Source organism: Bacillus rossius, chromosome 2 (genome assembly GCF_032445375.1).
Source record: "Bacillus rossius redtenbacheri isolate Brsri chromosome 2, Brsri_v3, whole genome shotgun sequence".
In the NCBI taxonomy this organism is placed as follows: Eukaryota; Metazoa; Arthropoda; class Insecta; order Phasmatodea; family Bacillidae; genus Bacillus; species Bacillus rossius.
In genome coordinates this window covers 38,025,995-38,045,856 of record NC_086331.1, presented here as the reverse complement: position 1 = coordinate 38,045,856, position 19,862 = coordinate 38,025,995, and the positions used below count along the sequence as shown (strand labels likewise).

The window sequence follows — 19,862 nt, the reverse complement described above, 5'->3', positions numbered from 1 at the left end:
TCTTCTTGTGCATGGACTCTGTACTTGTCAAGTCCTCTTCTTCTCGATCTGGTTCATACTTTCTCTTCTTTACAGTTGGCATTTCATCTTCAACTTCTGTCTTCACAATGATGGCTGGTTCTTCCTTTTTTTTAAGTTCTTCGAGGCGACTAGTGATTGGTTTAAATATCTCCTCATTTTCCATCTCGCGTGCAAGTCTGGTTCGTCTAGCAAGTAGATATTTTTCACGAACAGACTGTATAGCTCGATGAAGGTCACTGGCCAGGTCCGACATAGTAATGGCTGATAACTTATTGCAAGACCTCCTTTTATAGTTTTTTATTCGTTCACAGAAACATCTTCCTTGTGTTTGGCTAAATTTGAATTTGTTGACAAGTGAGATAGTGATGCTTTCAGACTACTTTGAAAAGTCCTCAGATCGTCACGTCTTTGTGCATTCGATACTTCGATCATGTCGCGAATGCGAGAATCCGAGGCTTCCACACGCTGGTCGATGGCAACGGGATACTCTAGTAATTCCTTTTTCACACTTTCTACCTTTTGAGCCAGTAGCGAAATTTATTTGCGGATAACGTCGTCATGAGACTTGAGAGCAGTACGTAAGTCTCGACTGTTGCGTCCAAATTTGGAAATGCTATGACTCATGTTTGACGATAAACTGATCGAAACCTCGTCTGTACCTGCCCTTATATAGCGACCAGTCTTTGAATATAACTAGGAATCCGTGTTCTTCTTTCCAACACAAGGAGCACATGTCTTTGAATTCCTGGAATGTCATGTCGGTGTTTACGTGATCGTCATAAGCGTGACTTAAATTAAGTTCGTCCATGCGAAAAATTACTATGACATTTGCGTTGTCTCGTAGGAGTTGTTTTGGAATACGACTGTACGTCTGACACAGGTAAACGCAGTCTACCTTGGAGTGTCTGCCCATGGAAAAGTACTCTTGTATTATGCCTTGTTTCTTGCACATTACATCGTCGAAAACAAACACGGAATTGGCTTTTGTTTCGCTTGGAGTCACCACATCCGCATTATCATTAAATGGAAAATACTCCAGACCATCCACCGAGCCTAGAGCAGTAGCTAGGCGCTGGTACTTTGGCTGTTGCAACGACTTGGAATACAAGTAAACGTTTTCGAAACGAAGACCGTTTGGTTCCTCCAGTAAACTCAGCACAACGCACGTTTTGCCGCAGTTGGACGGACCCGCCATTATGCAACGTACGGCAGAAGGCAACAGTAAGCCTTATCGTGATTCACACGCACTAAATACATCGTCTTGCGTAATGCGCACGGGCAAACACACTTCTTGCTTGACGACTTGCATTGTACTGAAGAAATTGTATAAAATCAAACACATTTATACTTTCTGGTCAGTTGTGCGCAATGACTTGAAGAGGTAAGAACAAAAAACACATCGGTGCAGGACTCGTGAACTCGCTGATAAACAATATACCATTCGAGCTACACATTCCCGGCTACAGATTCTGCGGCCCCGGGACTAAACTAGCGAAAAGGTTAGCTCGCGGTGACGGGCATTAATTCTCTGGACGAAAAGTGCAAGCAGCACGATATCGCATATTCATTAAGCAAGGATCTGGAATCCAGGCACAGAGCAGATCAGATATTGGCACAGGAAGCCGAAGATATAAGCAAATCGTCGAACGCGGGACTAGGAGAGAAAATCGCGGCCTGGGGCGTATCTAAAATCATGAAGGCAAAAACCAAATTAGGACTGGGTGCTCGTCGAGCCAGCTCCATCAAGTCAAAGACTAACTCACGTAAGACCAAACGCAAGACTGGTGCAGGCGTGCAAAAAGCCAAGCAAAAATACAGACTCTCGACAAGAAGATTATAGGAGGATTTCTTCCTTTGCTTTTGCCTGCATTGGGTGCTCTCGGCGGCCTCATCGGTGCAACGAGCGGTATAGTGCGGGCAGTCAACACTTCGAAGAATGAGCGCAAGCAGTTAAAAGAAGCACAGCGACAAAATGCCAGCATGGAAACCATTGCCATGGGTAAAAAAAACGGCGCAGGACTCTACTTGCAACCTCACAAATCAGGTCGAGGCATGAAAAAGAAAAGGATAAAAAGAAAATCCTAAGTTCTTTGCCGAAACGTCCGCTCACCAACGTAGATTTGATCAAGTACGCTCGAAAACTTAAAATACCAAATTTCCGCGGCGTGTTTATGCGAGACACTTTTCCCAGCAAGCCAAAAACGCACGAACGCGCCATAATTAATTTAGACACGTCGGCGGGTCGCGGTACGCACTAGGTGGCCTATGTAAAGACGGGAAAAAAGGCTTCTTACTACGACAGTTTTGGTAATTTGAGACCTCCACCCGAACTTAGGCGGTACCTGGGCCGGACCACTACGTTGTTTTACAATTTCGAAACGGAGCAGAAGCCTAATAAAACAAACTGTGGACACTTGTGTCTTCGCTTTTTAACAAACAAAAATTAGCTGACAAAATAAAAATTGCTACTTAAAGGTTGTGCAGTGATGATAATTTATTAGTCATGTCGATAACACTTACCTTGAAAGGTCACGCATCTGAGCTGCGGGCGGTTCATTTCCTGTCTCTGGATTTAGACGGAGAATTGTGTATCGGACTCGTAGATTTTCAAACGTATAATGCCATACCTAATATCGACGAGGAAAACTGCAAGATCTGCTTCCTGAAAAGCGATGGGACCGCTCATGAAATACGGTTACCTGTTGGCTCTTACGAAATTGACGACATTGCAAATAACATCAGGGATATGTTACCACAGGATGTAGACTTTCAACTGCGTGGAAATCCAAACACTCAAAAAATGATTCTAACATGTAGTGAAAATGTCGACTTTACGAAACCTGGCACCATAGGTACAATGCTCGGATTCGAATCAAAGGTGTATGATACAGGAAGAAGGACGAATCTACGCGCGCAGTAAACATTTTGCCTGTGAATGTCATAAGAATAAACTGTAATTTGGCAAGTGTAACGTATCTCAACGGAAGACTAAGCAACATGCTACACGAGTTTTCGCCGATGGTCCCGCCAGGATATAAACTGGTCGAAGTACCGCAAAGTATCATTTACATTCCAGTCGTCGTGAAGTGCGCACACGAAGTCGTCGTCAGAATCGTTGACCAGCAAGGACGATTGGTGAATTTTCAAGACGAAGAAATTACATTACGTCTGCACTTGAAGCGATGGGCATAAAGTTCGTAACACCGAACAGTTATAAAATAAATCGCATTGGCGTGAAAAAGAACAGTTCTCTGCCAGACATCGGTGCATTAACACCTGACAGCATAAAGTATCTTCTTAGTATTGGACAAGTGCCGAATAAATATGGAAGACGAAATCCTCAACGTGGAAGATCCAGTAATTTTTGATGACAGCATTACAAAAATGGAATTGCACGAGTACCAGCCTTTCCTGCTCGGACCGTACGCACTACCATCGGAAGTACGCAATGCTGTACAGCACCAAGATATTTGTACTTTACCTTCGCAGTCATTTCTACGTATAAGAGGCACGCTTACAAAAGCAGATGGTACGCATCCGACAACGACGTCAATATCCTGCAATGGTATTCTCCACCTAATCGAGCGCATTACATATGTACTCAATGGCGTCGAGGTAGACCAGACGAGAGATGTAGGCATAACATCTGCTATGAAAGATTACCTTTCGCTCACGCCAAATGAACTGTCTGCTGCAAAGATGGCCGGTTGGGCTCTCGAGAATGAATATAAGCTTCCGTTTTAAGCCGAAGGGAAGTTCGAAGTTTGTGTTCCGCTGTCCATGCTTCTTGGATTCGCCGAGGACCACAAGCATATAATAATTAATTCGAAACAAGTGCTCGTACTGCTTCTAGCCAACACGCACATTAATGCAATTGTCGCCGCAGCAGAAAACCCTCAAGATGTCTCGCTAACACTACAGTCAATCGAGTGGATGCTGCCCCACATCCAAGTGAGCACCGTTGAACGAGTAAAGATGTTGAAGAACATAGAAAATGGCAAGAACTTCGATGTGCCATTCCGATCCTGGAGCCTGGAAACTTATCCTGGCTTGCCTCATAGTCAGCGTATCAATTGGATAGTAAAGTCCAGCTTCGCTACGGAAAAACCAAGATACATCATCGTCGGGCTTCAGACCGGAAGACAGCTCAATGCAGGAGTAAGTCGCTCCGTATTCGATAACTGTCAAATACGTAATGCAAAAATTGTTTATACAGCGAAAGTTATCCGTACGTAGACATGAACATGGACTTTGAAAATGGAAGATTTCTTCTCGCATATCAAATGTATGCCAAGTTTCAGCAAGCTTACTATGGGCGGAAACAGTCACCGGTACTGAGTCCCGACAGTTTCAAGAACAAGGCTCCGTTAATGGTGTTTGACGTTTCCAAACAGGATGATCGAATAAATTCAAACATCATCGACTGTAGGATCAAGATAAAGACTAGCGGAAATATTCCACCAAACACCTATGCTTTTTGTCTGATACTTCACGATCGGCTTGCTTCGTACAATTGTCGAGACAAACTTGTGAAAATTCTGACATAAATAGTGTTTCGCTTTCTATGATAATTTAGTTACGACCGAGCATTGCTAGCGACAAGATGTACTGCAACCTGCAAGTTTTCCAGAGTCAAAATGGATTCGTGCTCAAGGAAATTAGCGTCACCTCCGGAGACAAGACTCGAATACGCACTTTCCGACCTCCGTATCCGTGGAAACTACTAGACGAAAAAAGTAAATTATTGAATGAATGGCTATGTAAATATTATCACGGACTAGAGTGGGACGAAGGAAAAATTCCGTACCACCAAGTGAAAAACACTATTGAAGATTTACTAGTTCAAAACGTTGCCGGACCTGAACAGAAGAATTGGCTGAGCAAGTTGTGTGATGCGTCAGTTGTAATTGTAGACCTACAGAACGACTACGGCTGTCCTTCCCTGCACAAGCTTAGTGCAATATACGACGTGCAGCCACGTGACAATTTTGAACGTATCTGTGCCTGTACAAACTCGCAGTTAATGCAGAAATGGCACACACAGTGTTAGTAGGAGCCTGCATATATAAATGGCGTACATACGTACGTGCCTTCAGTTGTCGCTCGACCTGCAAGAAGATGTTTACGTTTTATCCTGCTTACGTGTACGTGAGCGCAAGACCTAGCTTCAGCAGTGTCGAGTACAGCTACTGGGATTCCGGGTATCTACGTACATATACAGAAACCTGTGATGGAGGCGCTCAGCATTGGCGGTTTGCGCACTTTCCTGTGTCCTACGAACCGACTCAGCAGCTGGTAGATTGTTGCGAACCTGGAAACTGTGCCGTCTATCACATGAGACCACACACAATCCTTCCTGCTAGCATCGCTGAGGTAGTCGCCTCGTCTGCATGTGCAACACCAAACATGGACGTGTTGCAACCTGTTGCGACCTGTGCTGCTTCTACGCAGACGTCCGAACGGTGTGCGTCTCGTCGTCGAAGTTCAGGCAGTGAATCTGTCCCAACTAGCACTGAGCCAAAGCCCAGGCGTAGACGTGGTCACAGACGTCATCGACCATGTCTTGTCGGAGTTGTCGACGTCGCAGAAGATGACCAGCTGGAAACCTGTGTTCCTGATCCCGTGGCCTGCGAACCAGTTGGAACCGGAGTCGATAATACAGTGCGTGCTGCATTAAAGACTTTGCTTGTGAAAATGCTTGATTCCTTAACCTAATCTGTATTTGTGTATTTTTATAAATAAATGTGTAAATCTTGAACTTGTGTGTATTTTATTTCTGTAATTTTAGGTACCTAATAAAAAAAATAGTTTTAAATACAGACAATATTTTGACTCATGTAGTATACCAGTAGACCGCGGGTATATAAGCGAGGTTCAGACGACTGGACCCGCAGTTCACCTCTGACCGCAGTGCAGTACGGACTTTCTCTCTTCAGGTAGTTTCGCGAGATTTAGTTATGTCGAACGGAATAGACTGTTTACCGTCAGCAGCGGGGACCTCGATTGCAGCAACGATGATGGAGTCGGAGATCCTGATACCGACTGCAGAGGAGACCACGACAGTGGTGGAGATCCCGATACCGACTGCAGAGGAGACAACGATACGTGCTGTTCCATCATCAGCTGAAGTTTCACCATCTGCATTCCAGACTTAAATTAATGAAGAGCGATCATTGCGTCAGTGCAAATACTGTGGTGCATCAATAACCTGCGGTAGGTCTCTGACAATCTCTCGAGAGACATATAAGTGCGACAAATGCGATAAGGTTTTTTCGCATTGTAACAGTCTGGATAGTCACAAGATTATGTGCATAGGAAAAGAATCAAGTGCTAGTATGCGTCCATATCATCAGACATCCTCATTTATTGCTTTACCTGAGGCAATAGTCAACAAAAGAGCAGTAGTCAATTGCCAAAACTTGAAGGACCAGTTTAGTTTTAAATGGAGTATTTTGGCAAGATTTGTCGAGGGAAGTCATCAAAACCGTGTTGATAAGAGGTATTATGCTTTGGAGACTAAGTACAACTTTGATGGACTGTAACTATCCGCCGCCATTAAATCAGATAAAAGTTTTTGAGAAAAATAACCCTGAAGTCTCAGTTAATGTGTATGCGCTAAATGAGGATAATAAGGTGTGTCCGATTCGTGTTACCAAACAAGAAAGAAAAAATCATTTCGATTTGTTGCTTGTGACAAATGAAAGCGGTGCTGCACACTACTGCTACATCAAAAACTTCTCCCGACTTGTGAGACCCCAGGTTACAAAACATCAACATAAGATTTATGTGTGTAAGGTGTGCTTTAAGTATTTCGCTAATCGGCCGCGGAAAACAGGACTCACAGCTATAAAGTGTCTTGAACAGCACAAGATTAAATGTGGAAATAAATCCTGTACAGAGTCTGTTTAGGTTGAGCAAGACTTAAGTTATTTGTCTGTGTGTTTTTTGTGTACTTGCAGTACTGTAGAATGTATGAAATAAAAGTTTTTTAAAAGAACTTGCGGTGTTTTTATTTTCTCAAACCTGCCACCTTAGTGGTACTTTTTTAAAATATTAAAGTTGTTTTGTATCGGCCAAGGATCGAACCAAGGACCTTAGTCGATCTAATCAATCATTATATACATTACAAATTTATTTAATGAATTTTGGAACTTTTTCCCGCATCTCTAGCATTAAAATTACGAATTTCCAAGACGGTGGGCTATATGGCTTATAGGATGATGGTAGTAGAGGATTTAAAGTCTCTTTAAGAATGTTGAATATGGATTATTAAAATTATTATTTTTACATAAAATTAAACATTATTGCATCGATCGGGTATCGAACCAAGGACCTTAGTCGATCGGATCAATATGTAAATTAATGAGTGATTTATTTAATGTATTTTGTAACTTTTCCCGAATTTCTAACTAAATAATTACGGATTTTCAAGATGGCGGCCAAATTACAAGATAACGGGTGTCACAGTAATAAATGATTTCTGCACTCTAGCAGATAATAACTAAACTAACATGGCATCATCGCACTCTAGCCGACGATACAATGATGATGGCTTCCAGCATCGAAGACAAGATGGCGGATGTGATGTCATGTTACCTGACGGTATATATGCTATTGGTAAAAGTGGTGGGGGTCAGTCTGCCAGCAGCCACCATGGGGGAAGGATCGGTCGCCATTTTTTTTTGCACTCGTCGGGTTCGAACTGAGGACTCCGAACTCCGTGTCATAAAAGTTTTTTTTTTTAATTTTTATTTAAATTGTATTAATTGAATTTTTTTATAAATTTTAAAATTTTTTCCATTAAAATCGGATAATAAATAAACAGTTAAAGATGGCGACCATAACAGAAATTGCAACGGTGACGTCATAATTCAAAATGGCGGATAACACAAGGTCGGAATGTTCGAGCAAACAAAATGACGTCATCCAAAATGGCAGATCCAAGATGGCGGATCCAAAATGGCCGCCGGGGTCAAGGTCAAGGTCAAAAGTCAAGGTCACAACCATCCAATATGGCCGCCGTGACGTCACAATCCAATATGGCGGTCGGCACCTCGGCACCTCAGCCCGAAGCCTGTGCCCGGATGCCCATTTGTATACTACTTTTGTCCTTGACCTTGACCTTGAAATTTGACCTTGACCTTAAAATTTGACCTGACCTTTGACCTTGACCTTAAAATTTGACCTGACCTTTGACCTTGACCTTGAATTTGACCTTGATTTTGCAATTTGACCTTGACCTTGAATTTGACCTTGACTTTGAAATTTGACCTTGGCCTTGATATCTGACCTTGACCATGATCTAAGACATTGACCTTGACGACCATCATGGATCCGACATTTTGCATTCAGTACATGCTACCAGGAGCTACCACATGCTAGTGGTAATTGACACCATCTTGTTTTCGTCTGCTGGAGGACACCATCTTGTGTGTGTACTCGTCTTACCATCATGCTAGTCTAAGTTTTACCCGCTAGAGTGCAGTAATCATTTATTATTTTTGCTGTGACACCCGCCATCTTGAAATTTGGACACCATCTTGAAATCATGTAATTATTTAGATAGAAATGCGGGAAAAATCCCAAAATTTATTAAATAAATCACTCATTAATTTACATATTGATTCGAACCGCTCCTGTCCTTGGTTCGATACTCGATCGATGCATTAATGTTTAATTTTATGTAAAAAATAATAATTTCAATAAACCATGTTCAACATTCTTAAAGAGACTTTAAATCCTCAACTACCATCTTCCTATCAGACATCAAGACCAACATCTTGGAAAATTCGTAATAATTAACATAGAAATTCAGGAAACAGTTCAAAATCCATTAAATAAATTTGCAAACAATATACTGATTAATTAGGTCGACTAAGGTCCATGGCACGATCCTGGACGAAGCTAAAATAAATTTAATTTAAATACCAGAAAAGTGTAAGTTTCGAGAAATTAAACACCACAAAGTCTTTTACAAACATAATATTTATTACACAATTTCTATCCTACTACAGGATCACTTGCGAAAGCCAGCATTCTTATAAACATTTATCCCTGCATAGACGTGCAACGACTACTTCTTAGCTCCAAATGCTCCAAATGATCCAAATGCTCCAAATCCTCCAAATTTTCCAACAGCTCCAAATGCTCCAACAGCTCCAACAGCTCCAACAGCTCCAAATATTCCAACTGCCTTTTCTTTCAACAGCAACAAGATATTGGGCTAAAATGCTACGAGTCTAAGAGACAACGAGGCTAGAAGGCTACGAGTCTAAAACACAGGAAAGAACGGAATGTACACACAGTACACACAGGAAACGGAACGTACACACAGTACACACAGGAAACGGAACGTACACACAGTACACACAGGAAACGGAATGTATACACACAGTAAACACAGGAAAACGGAACGTACACACAGTACACACACACAGGAAACGGAACGTACACACAGTACACACAGGAAACGGAACGTATACACACAGTACACACAGGAAACGGAACGTATACACACAGTACACACAGGAAACGGAACGTACACACAGTACACACAGGAAATGGAACGTACAGACACAGTACACACAGGAAACGGAACGTACACACAGAAAATGGAACGTACACACAGTGCACACAGGAAACGGAATGTACACACAGAAAACGGGACGTACACACAGTACACACAGGAAAAGGAATGTACACACAGTACACACAGGAAACGGAACGTATACACACAATACACACAGGAAACGGAACGTACACACAGTACACACACACAGGAAACGGAATGTACACACAGTACACACAGGAAACGGAACGTACACACAGTACACACATGAAACGGAACGTACACACACTGTACACACAGGAAATGGAACGAACACACAGAAAACGGAACGTACACACAGTACACACAGGAAAAGGAACGTACACACAGAAAACGGGACGTACACACAGTACACACAGGAAAATGAACGTACACACAGTACATACAGGAAACGGAACGTACACACATATAGTAGCGGAAACACAGGATTAGTTGGAAATCAGAATACAAGAAATAAAAACATTAAATTTTTACTTTTAATATTTAATTTATTTCTCAACATTACACAAATACAAGTAAAAGAAGTCATTATTGTATGTAGCCAGCTTTCCTCAGTTCTTTAAATATGAAGGATATTTCTTTGATGCACGAATAGTTTCCTGCACAAAGCGAGCCATGTATAAGTCTTAGCCGGTCAACCAATATGTTTGGATCTTTCCATGATGTGTAATCAATCTCTTCTACCACCATCTTACTTGCTTCTTTATTATACATACTTTAAATATCACAATCGTCCCAGTGATCATAATAAGCATTATCAGTTTTATTTATTATAACACGTCGTTTCCATCGTTTCGGTCTCAGGACACCGCCACATTCTTCGATCTTGTCAGCTTTAGGTGCTTCATCACAGTCGATGCCTTTGTCAACAGCTTCAGAGTCACTGTAACAATCATTGTAGAAGGCATCCTCTTCACCCAGATTACCGTATGAATCCGATATCGATGATGTCGAAGTGTCTTCATCGTCTTCTTGCTTCCTTTTTAGGAGTTCATTATTTTTACAAAGAATGGAGGATCTACTGAATATAGGCTTGAATATATTCTCACTATTGACGGTGTTGATACTTCCATTAGTTTCAGTCTTCCCGAAGCCATCAGCATCCATCAATTTACGTTCTTCGTCACGATCGGGTGAGCTAATACCATCACGCTCAGGACAAGGAAAATTATTGTCGTAATGCAGATCACTCTTCTTTAGTCTAGTGGATCCATCGATGTCCTCTATGCCGTAAGTAGGCTTGGCTTTACATGTTCTATCATGTCTGTTTAAGATGTCAATTCGTATTAACAACCTGCTACACAGATTACAGCTTAACATTTTGCGTAGTGGGTTTTTAGCACAATCATTCCTCTCATGACGTCTAACATTCCTTCTCATGACAAAATCCTTGCCACAGTATCTACAGCGAATTCCTTCCGATTCAGCTGCAGATTACAAACCATGATCCATGGTAGCTTCTGTGACTAATGTTAGATACAAACTGACAGTTTTCCAATTGGAAACATTTTTTAAATATAATTTTTTAAATGTTTCATCAGCGAGAGTTAAGTTATCTAATGCAAAGCAAATTGATGCAAGTGGTTATGCTTGTCAACAACAGATGTAGACAAATTTTTGCTTGCAGGTAAATATTATTTATTTTATGTAGTATGCAGGATGCTCACTAATGATCGCAAAAGAAGGAAGGCTTCGCTAGACATCAAGGAGAAGGAAGTTCGTCCTTCGTGATAGTGTTTCTCCTCCGCCTTATCAGATATTTTTGGACTGAGTAATGTTTTTTTTTTTTTTGGAAATCCACCTTATAAAAAAATATAAGTTCTGGTTTAGTACCAGAAATTAACAATTTATTTGCATCACAGGATAAAATGACATAACTCATTAGGTAAAAAGTGCTTCATGCGGAGATCAATTTCTCATCTGTAACCAGAAGCACTCGGAGAAAACCACCATAATATTGACAAGAATAATCAGTAGCACACGGAGAAAACCAACATATTATTGACAAGAATAATCAGTAGCACACGGAGAAAACCGCCTCAAGTTTTCTTTAATGACATGAAAAAACAGAAAAAATTAATAAAAAAATAAAAACGAAAAAATACAAAGGATTCTGCTAGCTTGTACTAGAACTCTAACTTTGCTCAACAATGAGAAGTTCACAAGCTAGCAGAAAATGTTGAGAAATAAATTAAATATTGAAAGTAAAAATTTAATGTTTTTATTTCTTGTATTCTGATTTCCAACTAATCCTGTGTTTCCGCTACTGTATGTGTGTACGTTCCGTTTCCTGTGTGTACTGTGTGTACGTTCCGTTTCCTGTGTGTACTGTGTGTACTTTCCGTTTCCTGTGTGTACTGTATGTATACGTTCCGTTTCCTGTGTGTACTGTGTGTACGTTCCGTTTCCTTTGTGTAATGTGTGTACGTTCCGTTTCCTGTGTGTGTACTGTGTGTACGTTCCGTTTTCTTGTGTTTACTGTGTGTATACTTTCCGTTTCCTGTGTGTACTGTGTGTACGTTCCGTTTCCTTTGTGTACTGTGTGTACGTCCCGTTTTCTGTGTGTACGTTCCGTTTCCTGTGTGTACTGTGTGTACGTTCCGTTTCCTGTGTGTACTGTGTGTACGTTCCGTTTCCTGTGTGCACTGTGTGTACGTCCCGTTTTCTGTGTGTACGTTCCGTTTCCTGTGTGTACTGTGTGTACGTTCCGTTTCCTGTGTGTACTGTGTGTACGTTCCGTTTCCTGTGTGCACTGTGTGTACGTTCCGTTTCCTGTGTGTACTGTTTGTACGTTCCGTTTCCTGTGTGTGTGTACTGTGTGTACGTTCCGTTTTCTTGTGTTTACTGTGTGTATACGTTCCGTTTCCTGTGTGTACTGTGTGTACATTCCGTTTTTTCCTGTGTTTTAGACTCGTAGCCTTGTAGCCTCGTAGTCTCTTAGACTCGTAGCATTTTAGCCCAATATCATTGGAGCTGTTGAAAGAAAAGGCTGTTGGAGTATTTGGAGCTGTTGGAGCATTTGGAGCTGTTGGAGCATTTGGAGCCTTTGGAACATTTGGAGCTGTTAGAGAATTTGGATGATTTGGAGCATTTGGATCATTTGGATCATTTGGAGCATTTGGAGCATTTGGAGCTAAGAAGTAGTCGTTCCACGTCTATGCAGGGATAAATGTTTATAAGATTGCTGGCTTTCGCAAGTGATCCTGTAGTAGGATAGAAATTGTGTAATAAATATTATGTTTGTAAAAGACTTTGTGGTGTTTTATTTCTCGAAACTTACACTTTTCTGGTATTTAAATTAAATTTATTTTAGCTTCGTCCAGGATCGTGCCAAGGACCTTAGTCGTCTCAATTAATCAGTATATTGTTTGCAAATTTATTTAATGGATTTTGAACTGTTTCCTGAATTTCTATGTTAATTATTACGAATTTTCCAAGATGTTGGTCTTGATGTCTGATAGGATGATGGTAGTAGAGAATTTAAAGTCTCTTTAAGAATGTTGAACATGGTTTATTGAAATTATTATTTTTTACATAAAATTAAACATTACTGCATCGATCGAGTATCGAACCAAGGACAGGAGCGATTCGAATCAATATGTTAATTAATGAGTGATTTATTTAATAAATTTTGGGATTTTTCCCGCATTTCTATCTAAATAATTACATGATTTCAAGATGGTGTCCAAATTTCAAGATGGCGAGTGTCACAGCAAAAATAATAAATGATTACTGCACTCTAGCGGGTAAAACTTAGACTAGCATGATGGTAAGACGAGTACACGCACAAGATGGTGTCCTCCAGCAGACGAAAACAAGATGGTGGCAATGACCACTAGCATGTGGTACCTTCTGGTAGCATATACTGAATGCAAAATGTCGGATCCATGATGGTTGTCAAGGTCAAAGTCGTAGATGAAGGTCAAGGTCAAATTTCAAGGTCAAGGCCAAATTTCAAAGTCAAGGTCAAATTTAAAGGTCATGTCAAATGTCAAGGTCAAATTTCAAGGACAAGGTCAACATTCAAGGTCAAGGTCAAAGTTCAAGGTCAAGGACAAAGTTCAAGGTCAAGGTCAATGTTCAATGCCAACAGTTGAGGACGAAGGTATGGTGACCAGAAAATTATACTATCATGGTATCATCACACTCTAGCGGACGAAAACAAGATGGTGGTCTCCAGCGGATGAAGACAAGATGGCGGTCATGTCGTCATACCATCTGATGATATATACCTTGGTATTGGTGGTGGTAGATCAGTCTGTAGGTGGCGTCTTTGGAGATAGGATCTGTTGTTGTTTTTCTTGCTCTTAGCGGTTTCGAACCAAGGACAGGAATCAAAATAATCAATCGGTATTCTTATAAGCATTTTTTTGATGAATTTGCGATTTTTCTCGAATCTCTCGCATTAAAATTACGGATTTTCAATATGGCGGCCGTCACGAAAAGTGCAACGGTGGTTTTAAGGATTTTTATTATATAATTCGGTTAATTAATTTTTTTTTATGATTTTTAAATTTTTCCCGATTTTCTAACATAAAAATTACGGATTTTCAATATGGTGGACATGACGTCATACCAGGTGACGATATATACTTTGACATAAGTGGTGGGGGTTAGTCTGTCAGCAGCCACCACGGAGGGAAGGATCAGTCACCATTTTTTTTGCCCTCAACGGGTTCGAACCAAAGACTCCGAGCTTCATGTCGTAAATGTATGTTTTTAAAATAGTTTTCATTAAAATTTTATTAATTGAATTTTTTTTCTTTATAATTTTTTAAAAAAAAATTTCACTAAAATCGGATAATAAATAAAGATTTTAAAGATGGCGACCGTGACGATAATTGCAACGGTGACATCATAATCCTAAAACTGGCTTATCGGAGGCAGTAGACATGGATGCTTAAGCCAGTTTTAGGAATTTTCAGCCGGTGGGATTTTTATGGACTAAAACGGGAAATTTTTCCTCAAAAGGGGACATTTTGAGTCATTTTTGAGGAATTTTGAGGAATTCTTGAGTCCAATATGGCGGCCGTGACGTCAAAATCCAATATGGCGGTCGGATCCACAGGCTTCACAGCCAGAAGCCAGTTTCCGGATGCCCTATTACATACTACTAATGTTGTATACATAATATTTATCTGAAATACTATGTTAAAGTTTTTTCATTGCATTATGCGTTATGAAATATGATACAATTGAAGTGGTTTGTTGTTTATACATACTTCACTTTAACACTTAATCTCAAATGTTATTTACATTTCCCATGATAATAAATATTAAATATTCTTTTGAAATAAAATGCTACATGAAGCTAATTGGCACAGTGGTAAGACACAAAACTTGATTACAGATGACTCTGTTTCATATACCTGTTTGGCAAATCCTATTTTGGTTTTCCATTATTCCCTAAATCATTCTAGTCAAAAGCTTGGTTGGTTCTTCATTGCAAGCCATAGCCGAATCCTTCGCCAGTTAAATTGTTGTGTGTTGTTGAACTTCCATCTCTAAATATCTCGCTGTTGAGATGTTAGACTCAAGTAAATATAACAACGGCCAACAAGAAAAAAATTAGTTTTTGGTGCCTAGGATTTTGGAACTGATTTTAGCTATATTTAGGGCGCAGAATCTAAATACGAAATTCGTTGTTTTATCAGCTATACTTTTTGAGATAGACGTAGCTTGAAATGTGTTCTACTATAATATTGGAAAAAATATGGTTCAAAACCAATTGTTCACTCAACGACAATGAAAGAAACATATGGCACCATAGCTTTGGTTTGGAGAAGATAAGGTATCGTGAACAGCAATGGGTGATTTGTGTGGACTCAAAAATGGTAAACTTTCTCCTCGGACAGCAAAGTGGCCACACTAAATATCCTTGTTTCTTGTGCCTATGGGATAGCAGAGACAAAACAAACTACTGGGTTAGACAACAGTGGCCTAGGAGAGAAGACATGTTCTTTGGAGAAAAACTTTAGTAACCAACCCTTAGTTGAACGAGAGAAAATCATCTTTCCTCCACTGCATATAAAGCTGGGCCTTAAGAATCAGTTTCTAAAGGCTCTTGATAAGGACGGATCATGCTTTGTATTTATAGGGGAAAAAATACCTAACTTGAGTAAGGAAAAAATGAAAGCAGGTATATTAAACTGCCCAAAAATAAGAACATTCATTAAGAACCAAACCTTCTTAAATTACATGAAGGAGGCTGAGCGAAAATCCTGGACTTCATTTCTTGCAGCTTTCGGAAATTTTCTGGGCCAACAAAAAGCAGAGCAACATGAGTATTAAGGTGCACTATTTACAAATGACTTGAAACGTTTTCCTGAAAATTTAGGAGACATCATTGAGGAGCAAGGTGAATGATTTCATCGAGATATTAAAATTACAGAGAACCTCTATCAAGGAAGATGGGATACGCAGATTATTGCTGAAGTTTAAAAAGGGACTAATGCAAGATATATTCAAGAAGATCACGAAAAAGAAGCTATCGAAATGTTGAGTGACTAGTTGGTTTAATGGATAACTTGGTACTATCTTTATATATATATAATATTATTAGTAGGCCTATATACTTATAATATTATATAGTAATAATATTATATACTACGAATATTTGTATAATATAATAATATTTGTGTAATTTAATAATAAGAATTTCATGTTTATTTTTAGATTCGATTCATGGATTTATACTAAAATAATGTAAAAATGTACATTTCACTAAAACGTTATATCTTAGAAATATGATCTTTTAGGCAAAAACTAACGCCATATTTGAATTCAGGGCACCAAATTCATATGAAATCAGCTCCAAATACCCCAGTAAAAAACTATTGTTGGTCTGTGTAATCATAATATATTCTATAAATTCACAATTTATGTCACAAGTATAATACAATGAGGTACATATTTCTGTACTAAAGAAATGTAATAATAGGCTTCCGTAAAGGAAGCTACTAAGCATAGAATGAGACAATAAAGTTACATATGATTACAAATAACCACAAATGGATAAATATTTACAAACAAACATGAACTATATCACACTTGCCTTAGCTTGAAATGTTATCACTCAACTCACTGAGTCCCAAATGCTAGCATAACATTTATGTGATGATGTATGGACCACTAACAAAGAAGTTCGGCCAATAACAGTCGGTGCCAATCTTGTACCTAACATTCGGTATGCTGTAAAGAATATTTTTTATCCACAGTGTCCGAAATAAAATATATGATTGTTTTTTAAAAACTCCTAGAGAAAATGTGATGGTAATTTCTACCGATTCTATTCATTCCATCAGATTCCGAAGGTACTTAATTTATTTCACTGGATAAAGTGCTGCAAACCGATCCGCAATTGTGTGATGTGTGATACATTTGCAGAGGAGACGAGCAACCAGTTCTGTCCTGTTTCAACAAGTGGACACAGTACATATATTTATTCTTGCTTTTAATTTTTGTCCCTAGAATCCTCTGGTATTAGAAATGTATCTATTCACAGAAAATTTTCTGGGATAATATCAGGGGTGAGGTCTTTTTTTTTTATTTCAGAGAAGATGTACTGCAAACCACTAGTGCATTCTTTACCCATATATTTGGCTTCCCCGCCATAAATTCTGGTATTATGGACATCCATGGAACACAAGCCTTACACATAATGTAATGTAGGCAGAACTGATGTCTTGACATGTGTTCCACCTGCAGAAGAGACCCGCTGCCACTTCCAGTCGGTACCAAACTCGTACCCTCGCTACCTCGACATCGTCATCCCACTGGTGACGGACGAGCGAGAGTGCGAGAGAAGGTGTCTCGGCTACCCTGACTTCATCTGCAGATCGTTCTCCTACTACGCCAGTGGCAGCCAGTGCTTCATAAGTGGTGATGATCGAGGTGAGTGTAACTTTAACATAAACTGATCACCAACATCTTGGATTTATGACTGTAGCAGCTGTGTTTGGAATTACCAATCGAGCATCAAGGATTTGGTTAAATGGGATAAGTGAATTTGAGTGCTACGTTTCATCATTAAATATGAATGGGAATCATGGAAGCGGAGTGCTTTATGGCACTTGTACACATTTTTACACTGGCGTTTTTCCGCTGCCATCATCACTCACTTGCATTGTTGCACACAAATCTGTCTAGCAAGAGACGGAATATGAATCAGTTTGGGAATGAGCAGAGGAAATATGTATATTGTTTAGAGCACAGCATTGAAGTTATACATATGCTACATTTTCACTACAAATATCGTTGCCACTCTTACAGAAAGCAGAACAGTAATAAAAATTGTGTGCTTGGAGTCCAGTGTGACAGAAGTGATACTTCGTGCATATTAGATATAGATAGAGAATAGATAAATTATTTACATTTTTAATCACACTATTCACTTAAAAGTGAATTATACTTATAAAGTTAATTGCACAAATCAATAACTTTTACCACATGAATAAATAAATTGTAGATAATTTAAATAAAAAATAAATATGGTAGTGTCAATCATAAGCCATTATAAAAACTAAGAAGTAGAAAAACACAAGGAGCATTACGAGATTTCGTTAGCATCACTGCTGCGTCATTAATATCTCTCCCATGCTATCTCCCTTTCTGGCCGTTACAACTAGCATATAGCATGCTTCGCTACGTACCCAACCCCCTCCCCTTGACGTCTTCCCATTCGACCGCTAGTGCATGCGCTGGAGTGGCGTCGCCGCTGACGCATTCACCTCCTCTATCGGTTCATCCACCACGTACCTAAATGGTCCCTCATGCGAACGGAATTTTCGTAACGCTCGAAAATTGTTGCCCCCTCAGGAAAGAAGTTTAAATTTAAAAAGTACTGGGATTAATTTAAAATTGACAAATAATCACCATGTTTTAAATTATTTTTGTATATGTGCGACCACTTTGAAATAATTCTCATGAAATGTAGGTATATGAGCCAACATTCAAAAGCATGATATTGTGATGGTATTGATGCATTTTTCCCACTCACTTGCGTAGAGTATTTTTTACGTATGTATTTCCCGGGTCCTGGACTATCTCTTAAAATTTCACGAAAATTAGTTCAGATATTTTGCGTGAAACACAATAAACATCAAAGTATCGACATTTTGTGTTTTGAATTAATAACATTACTAGATGTATACCCATTATAGACTGGTTCATTTTTAAATTGCAAATTATTTTGGAAAATTAAAAAAAAATGCTTATGGCATTCCCATTACAAGTAAATTATGTGTACAAAAATGTATGATTACTGTTGGCAGTATAATTGCACTGGAAATAATACATAAAAATTCGATATTCTACACTTCAGCTTTTATTGAAACATGAGGACGACTTTATAAATTTTAAGTTAATGTGACATTTCGATAGAAATACAGAGAAAAAAATAGTAACATAAATGTTTTTTGTAATTGTAATTGGTTAATTAAGGTGGCAAGATGGCATTACAATGAGTTTCAGAGTGGTAAGGATACTCGTTGTAACCCCCATCCTGCCAGTTATTTAAGTTTTTAATGATTTTCGCGAAATCATTCCAGGAAAATGCCAAGCCAATTTCTATCCCAATTACCTGGAACGCTGCCTCCGTAGTAGTATACGAATGTATTTTTTGCGCCTGGCGCCGGCGCTTGGTGTCGGTGTCGAGCCACATCTCTGATTGTGACGTCACGGCGGCCATATTGGATGAGCGTAACGGGACACAGCGTAACGGTACACGGCAGCCATCTTGGATGACTGTGACTTTGACCTTTGTCCTTGACCCAGGCAGACATATTGGATCCGCCATCTTGGATACCGACGACTTTGTTTCTGTTTGTTCCTAGATAGCGCCAGCGTCGCTCTTGATTTCTGATCCGCTGGAGGCCGCCATCTTGGATACCATCGTCTTTTTTTCTGTTGTTTGTTCCTAGACAGCGCCAGCGTCGCTCTTGATTATTTCTGTTCCACTGGAGGCCGCCATCTTGGATACCGTCGACTTTGTTTCTAATGTGTGTTCATAGATAGCATCAGCGTCGCTCTTGATTTTTTCTGTTCTACTGGAGACCGCCATCTTGGATACCGTCGAGTTTGTTTCTGCTGTTTGTTCATGGAGAGCGCCAGCATCGCTCTGTTTCGTCACATAAGGTCGATGTTCCATTACCTACCATAGCTATTATGGTCTTATCGACATATTAATTTTAATTTTTTATGCAAAATACATTGGAAGCACTGTGATTCGAACCAG

General features: G+C 39.6%; 1 protein-coding gene across 1 annotated transcript in view; it reads left to right on the top strand.

Annotated features, from left to right (window-relative positions):
* The window catches only part of LOC134528880 (uncharacterized), a 530,965-nt gene that overhangs the window by 125,258 nt on the left and 385,845 nt on the right, over nucleotides 1-19,862 (top strand). The window contains exon 16 of the mRNA XM_063362546.1: nucleotides 17,336-17,521. Within this exon, the coding sequence (XP_063218616.1) occupies nucleotides 17,336-17,521 (186 nt within the window). The remainder of the gene's footprint in view (nucleotides 1-17,335; nucleotides 17,522-19,862) is intronic.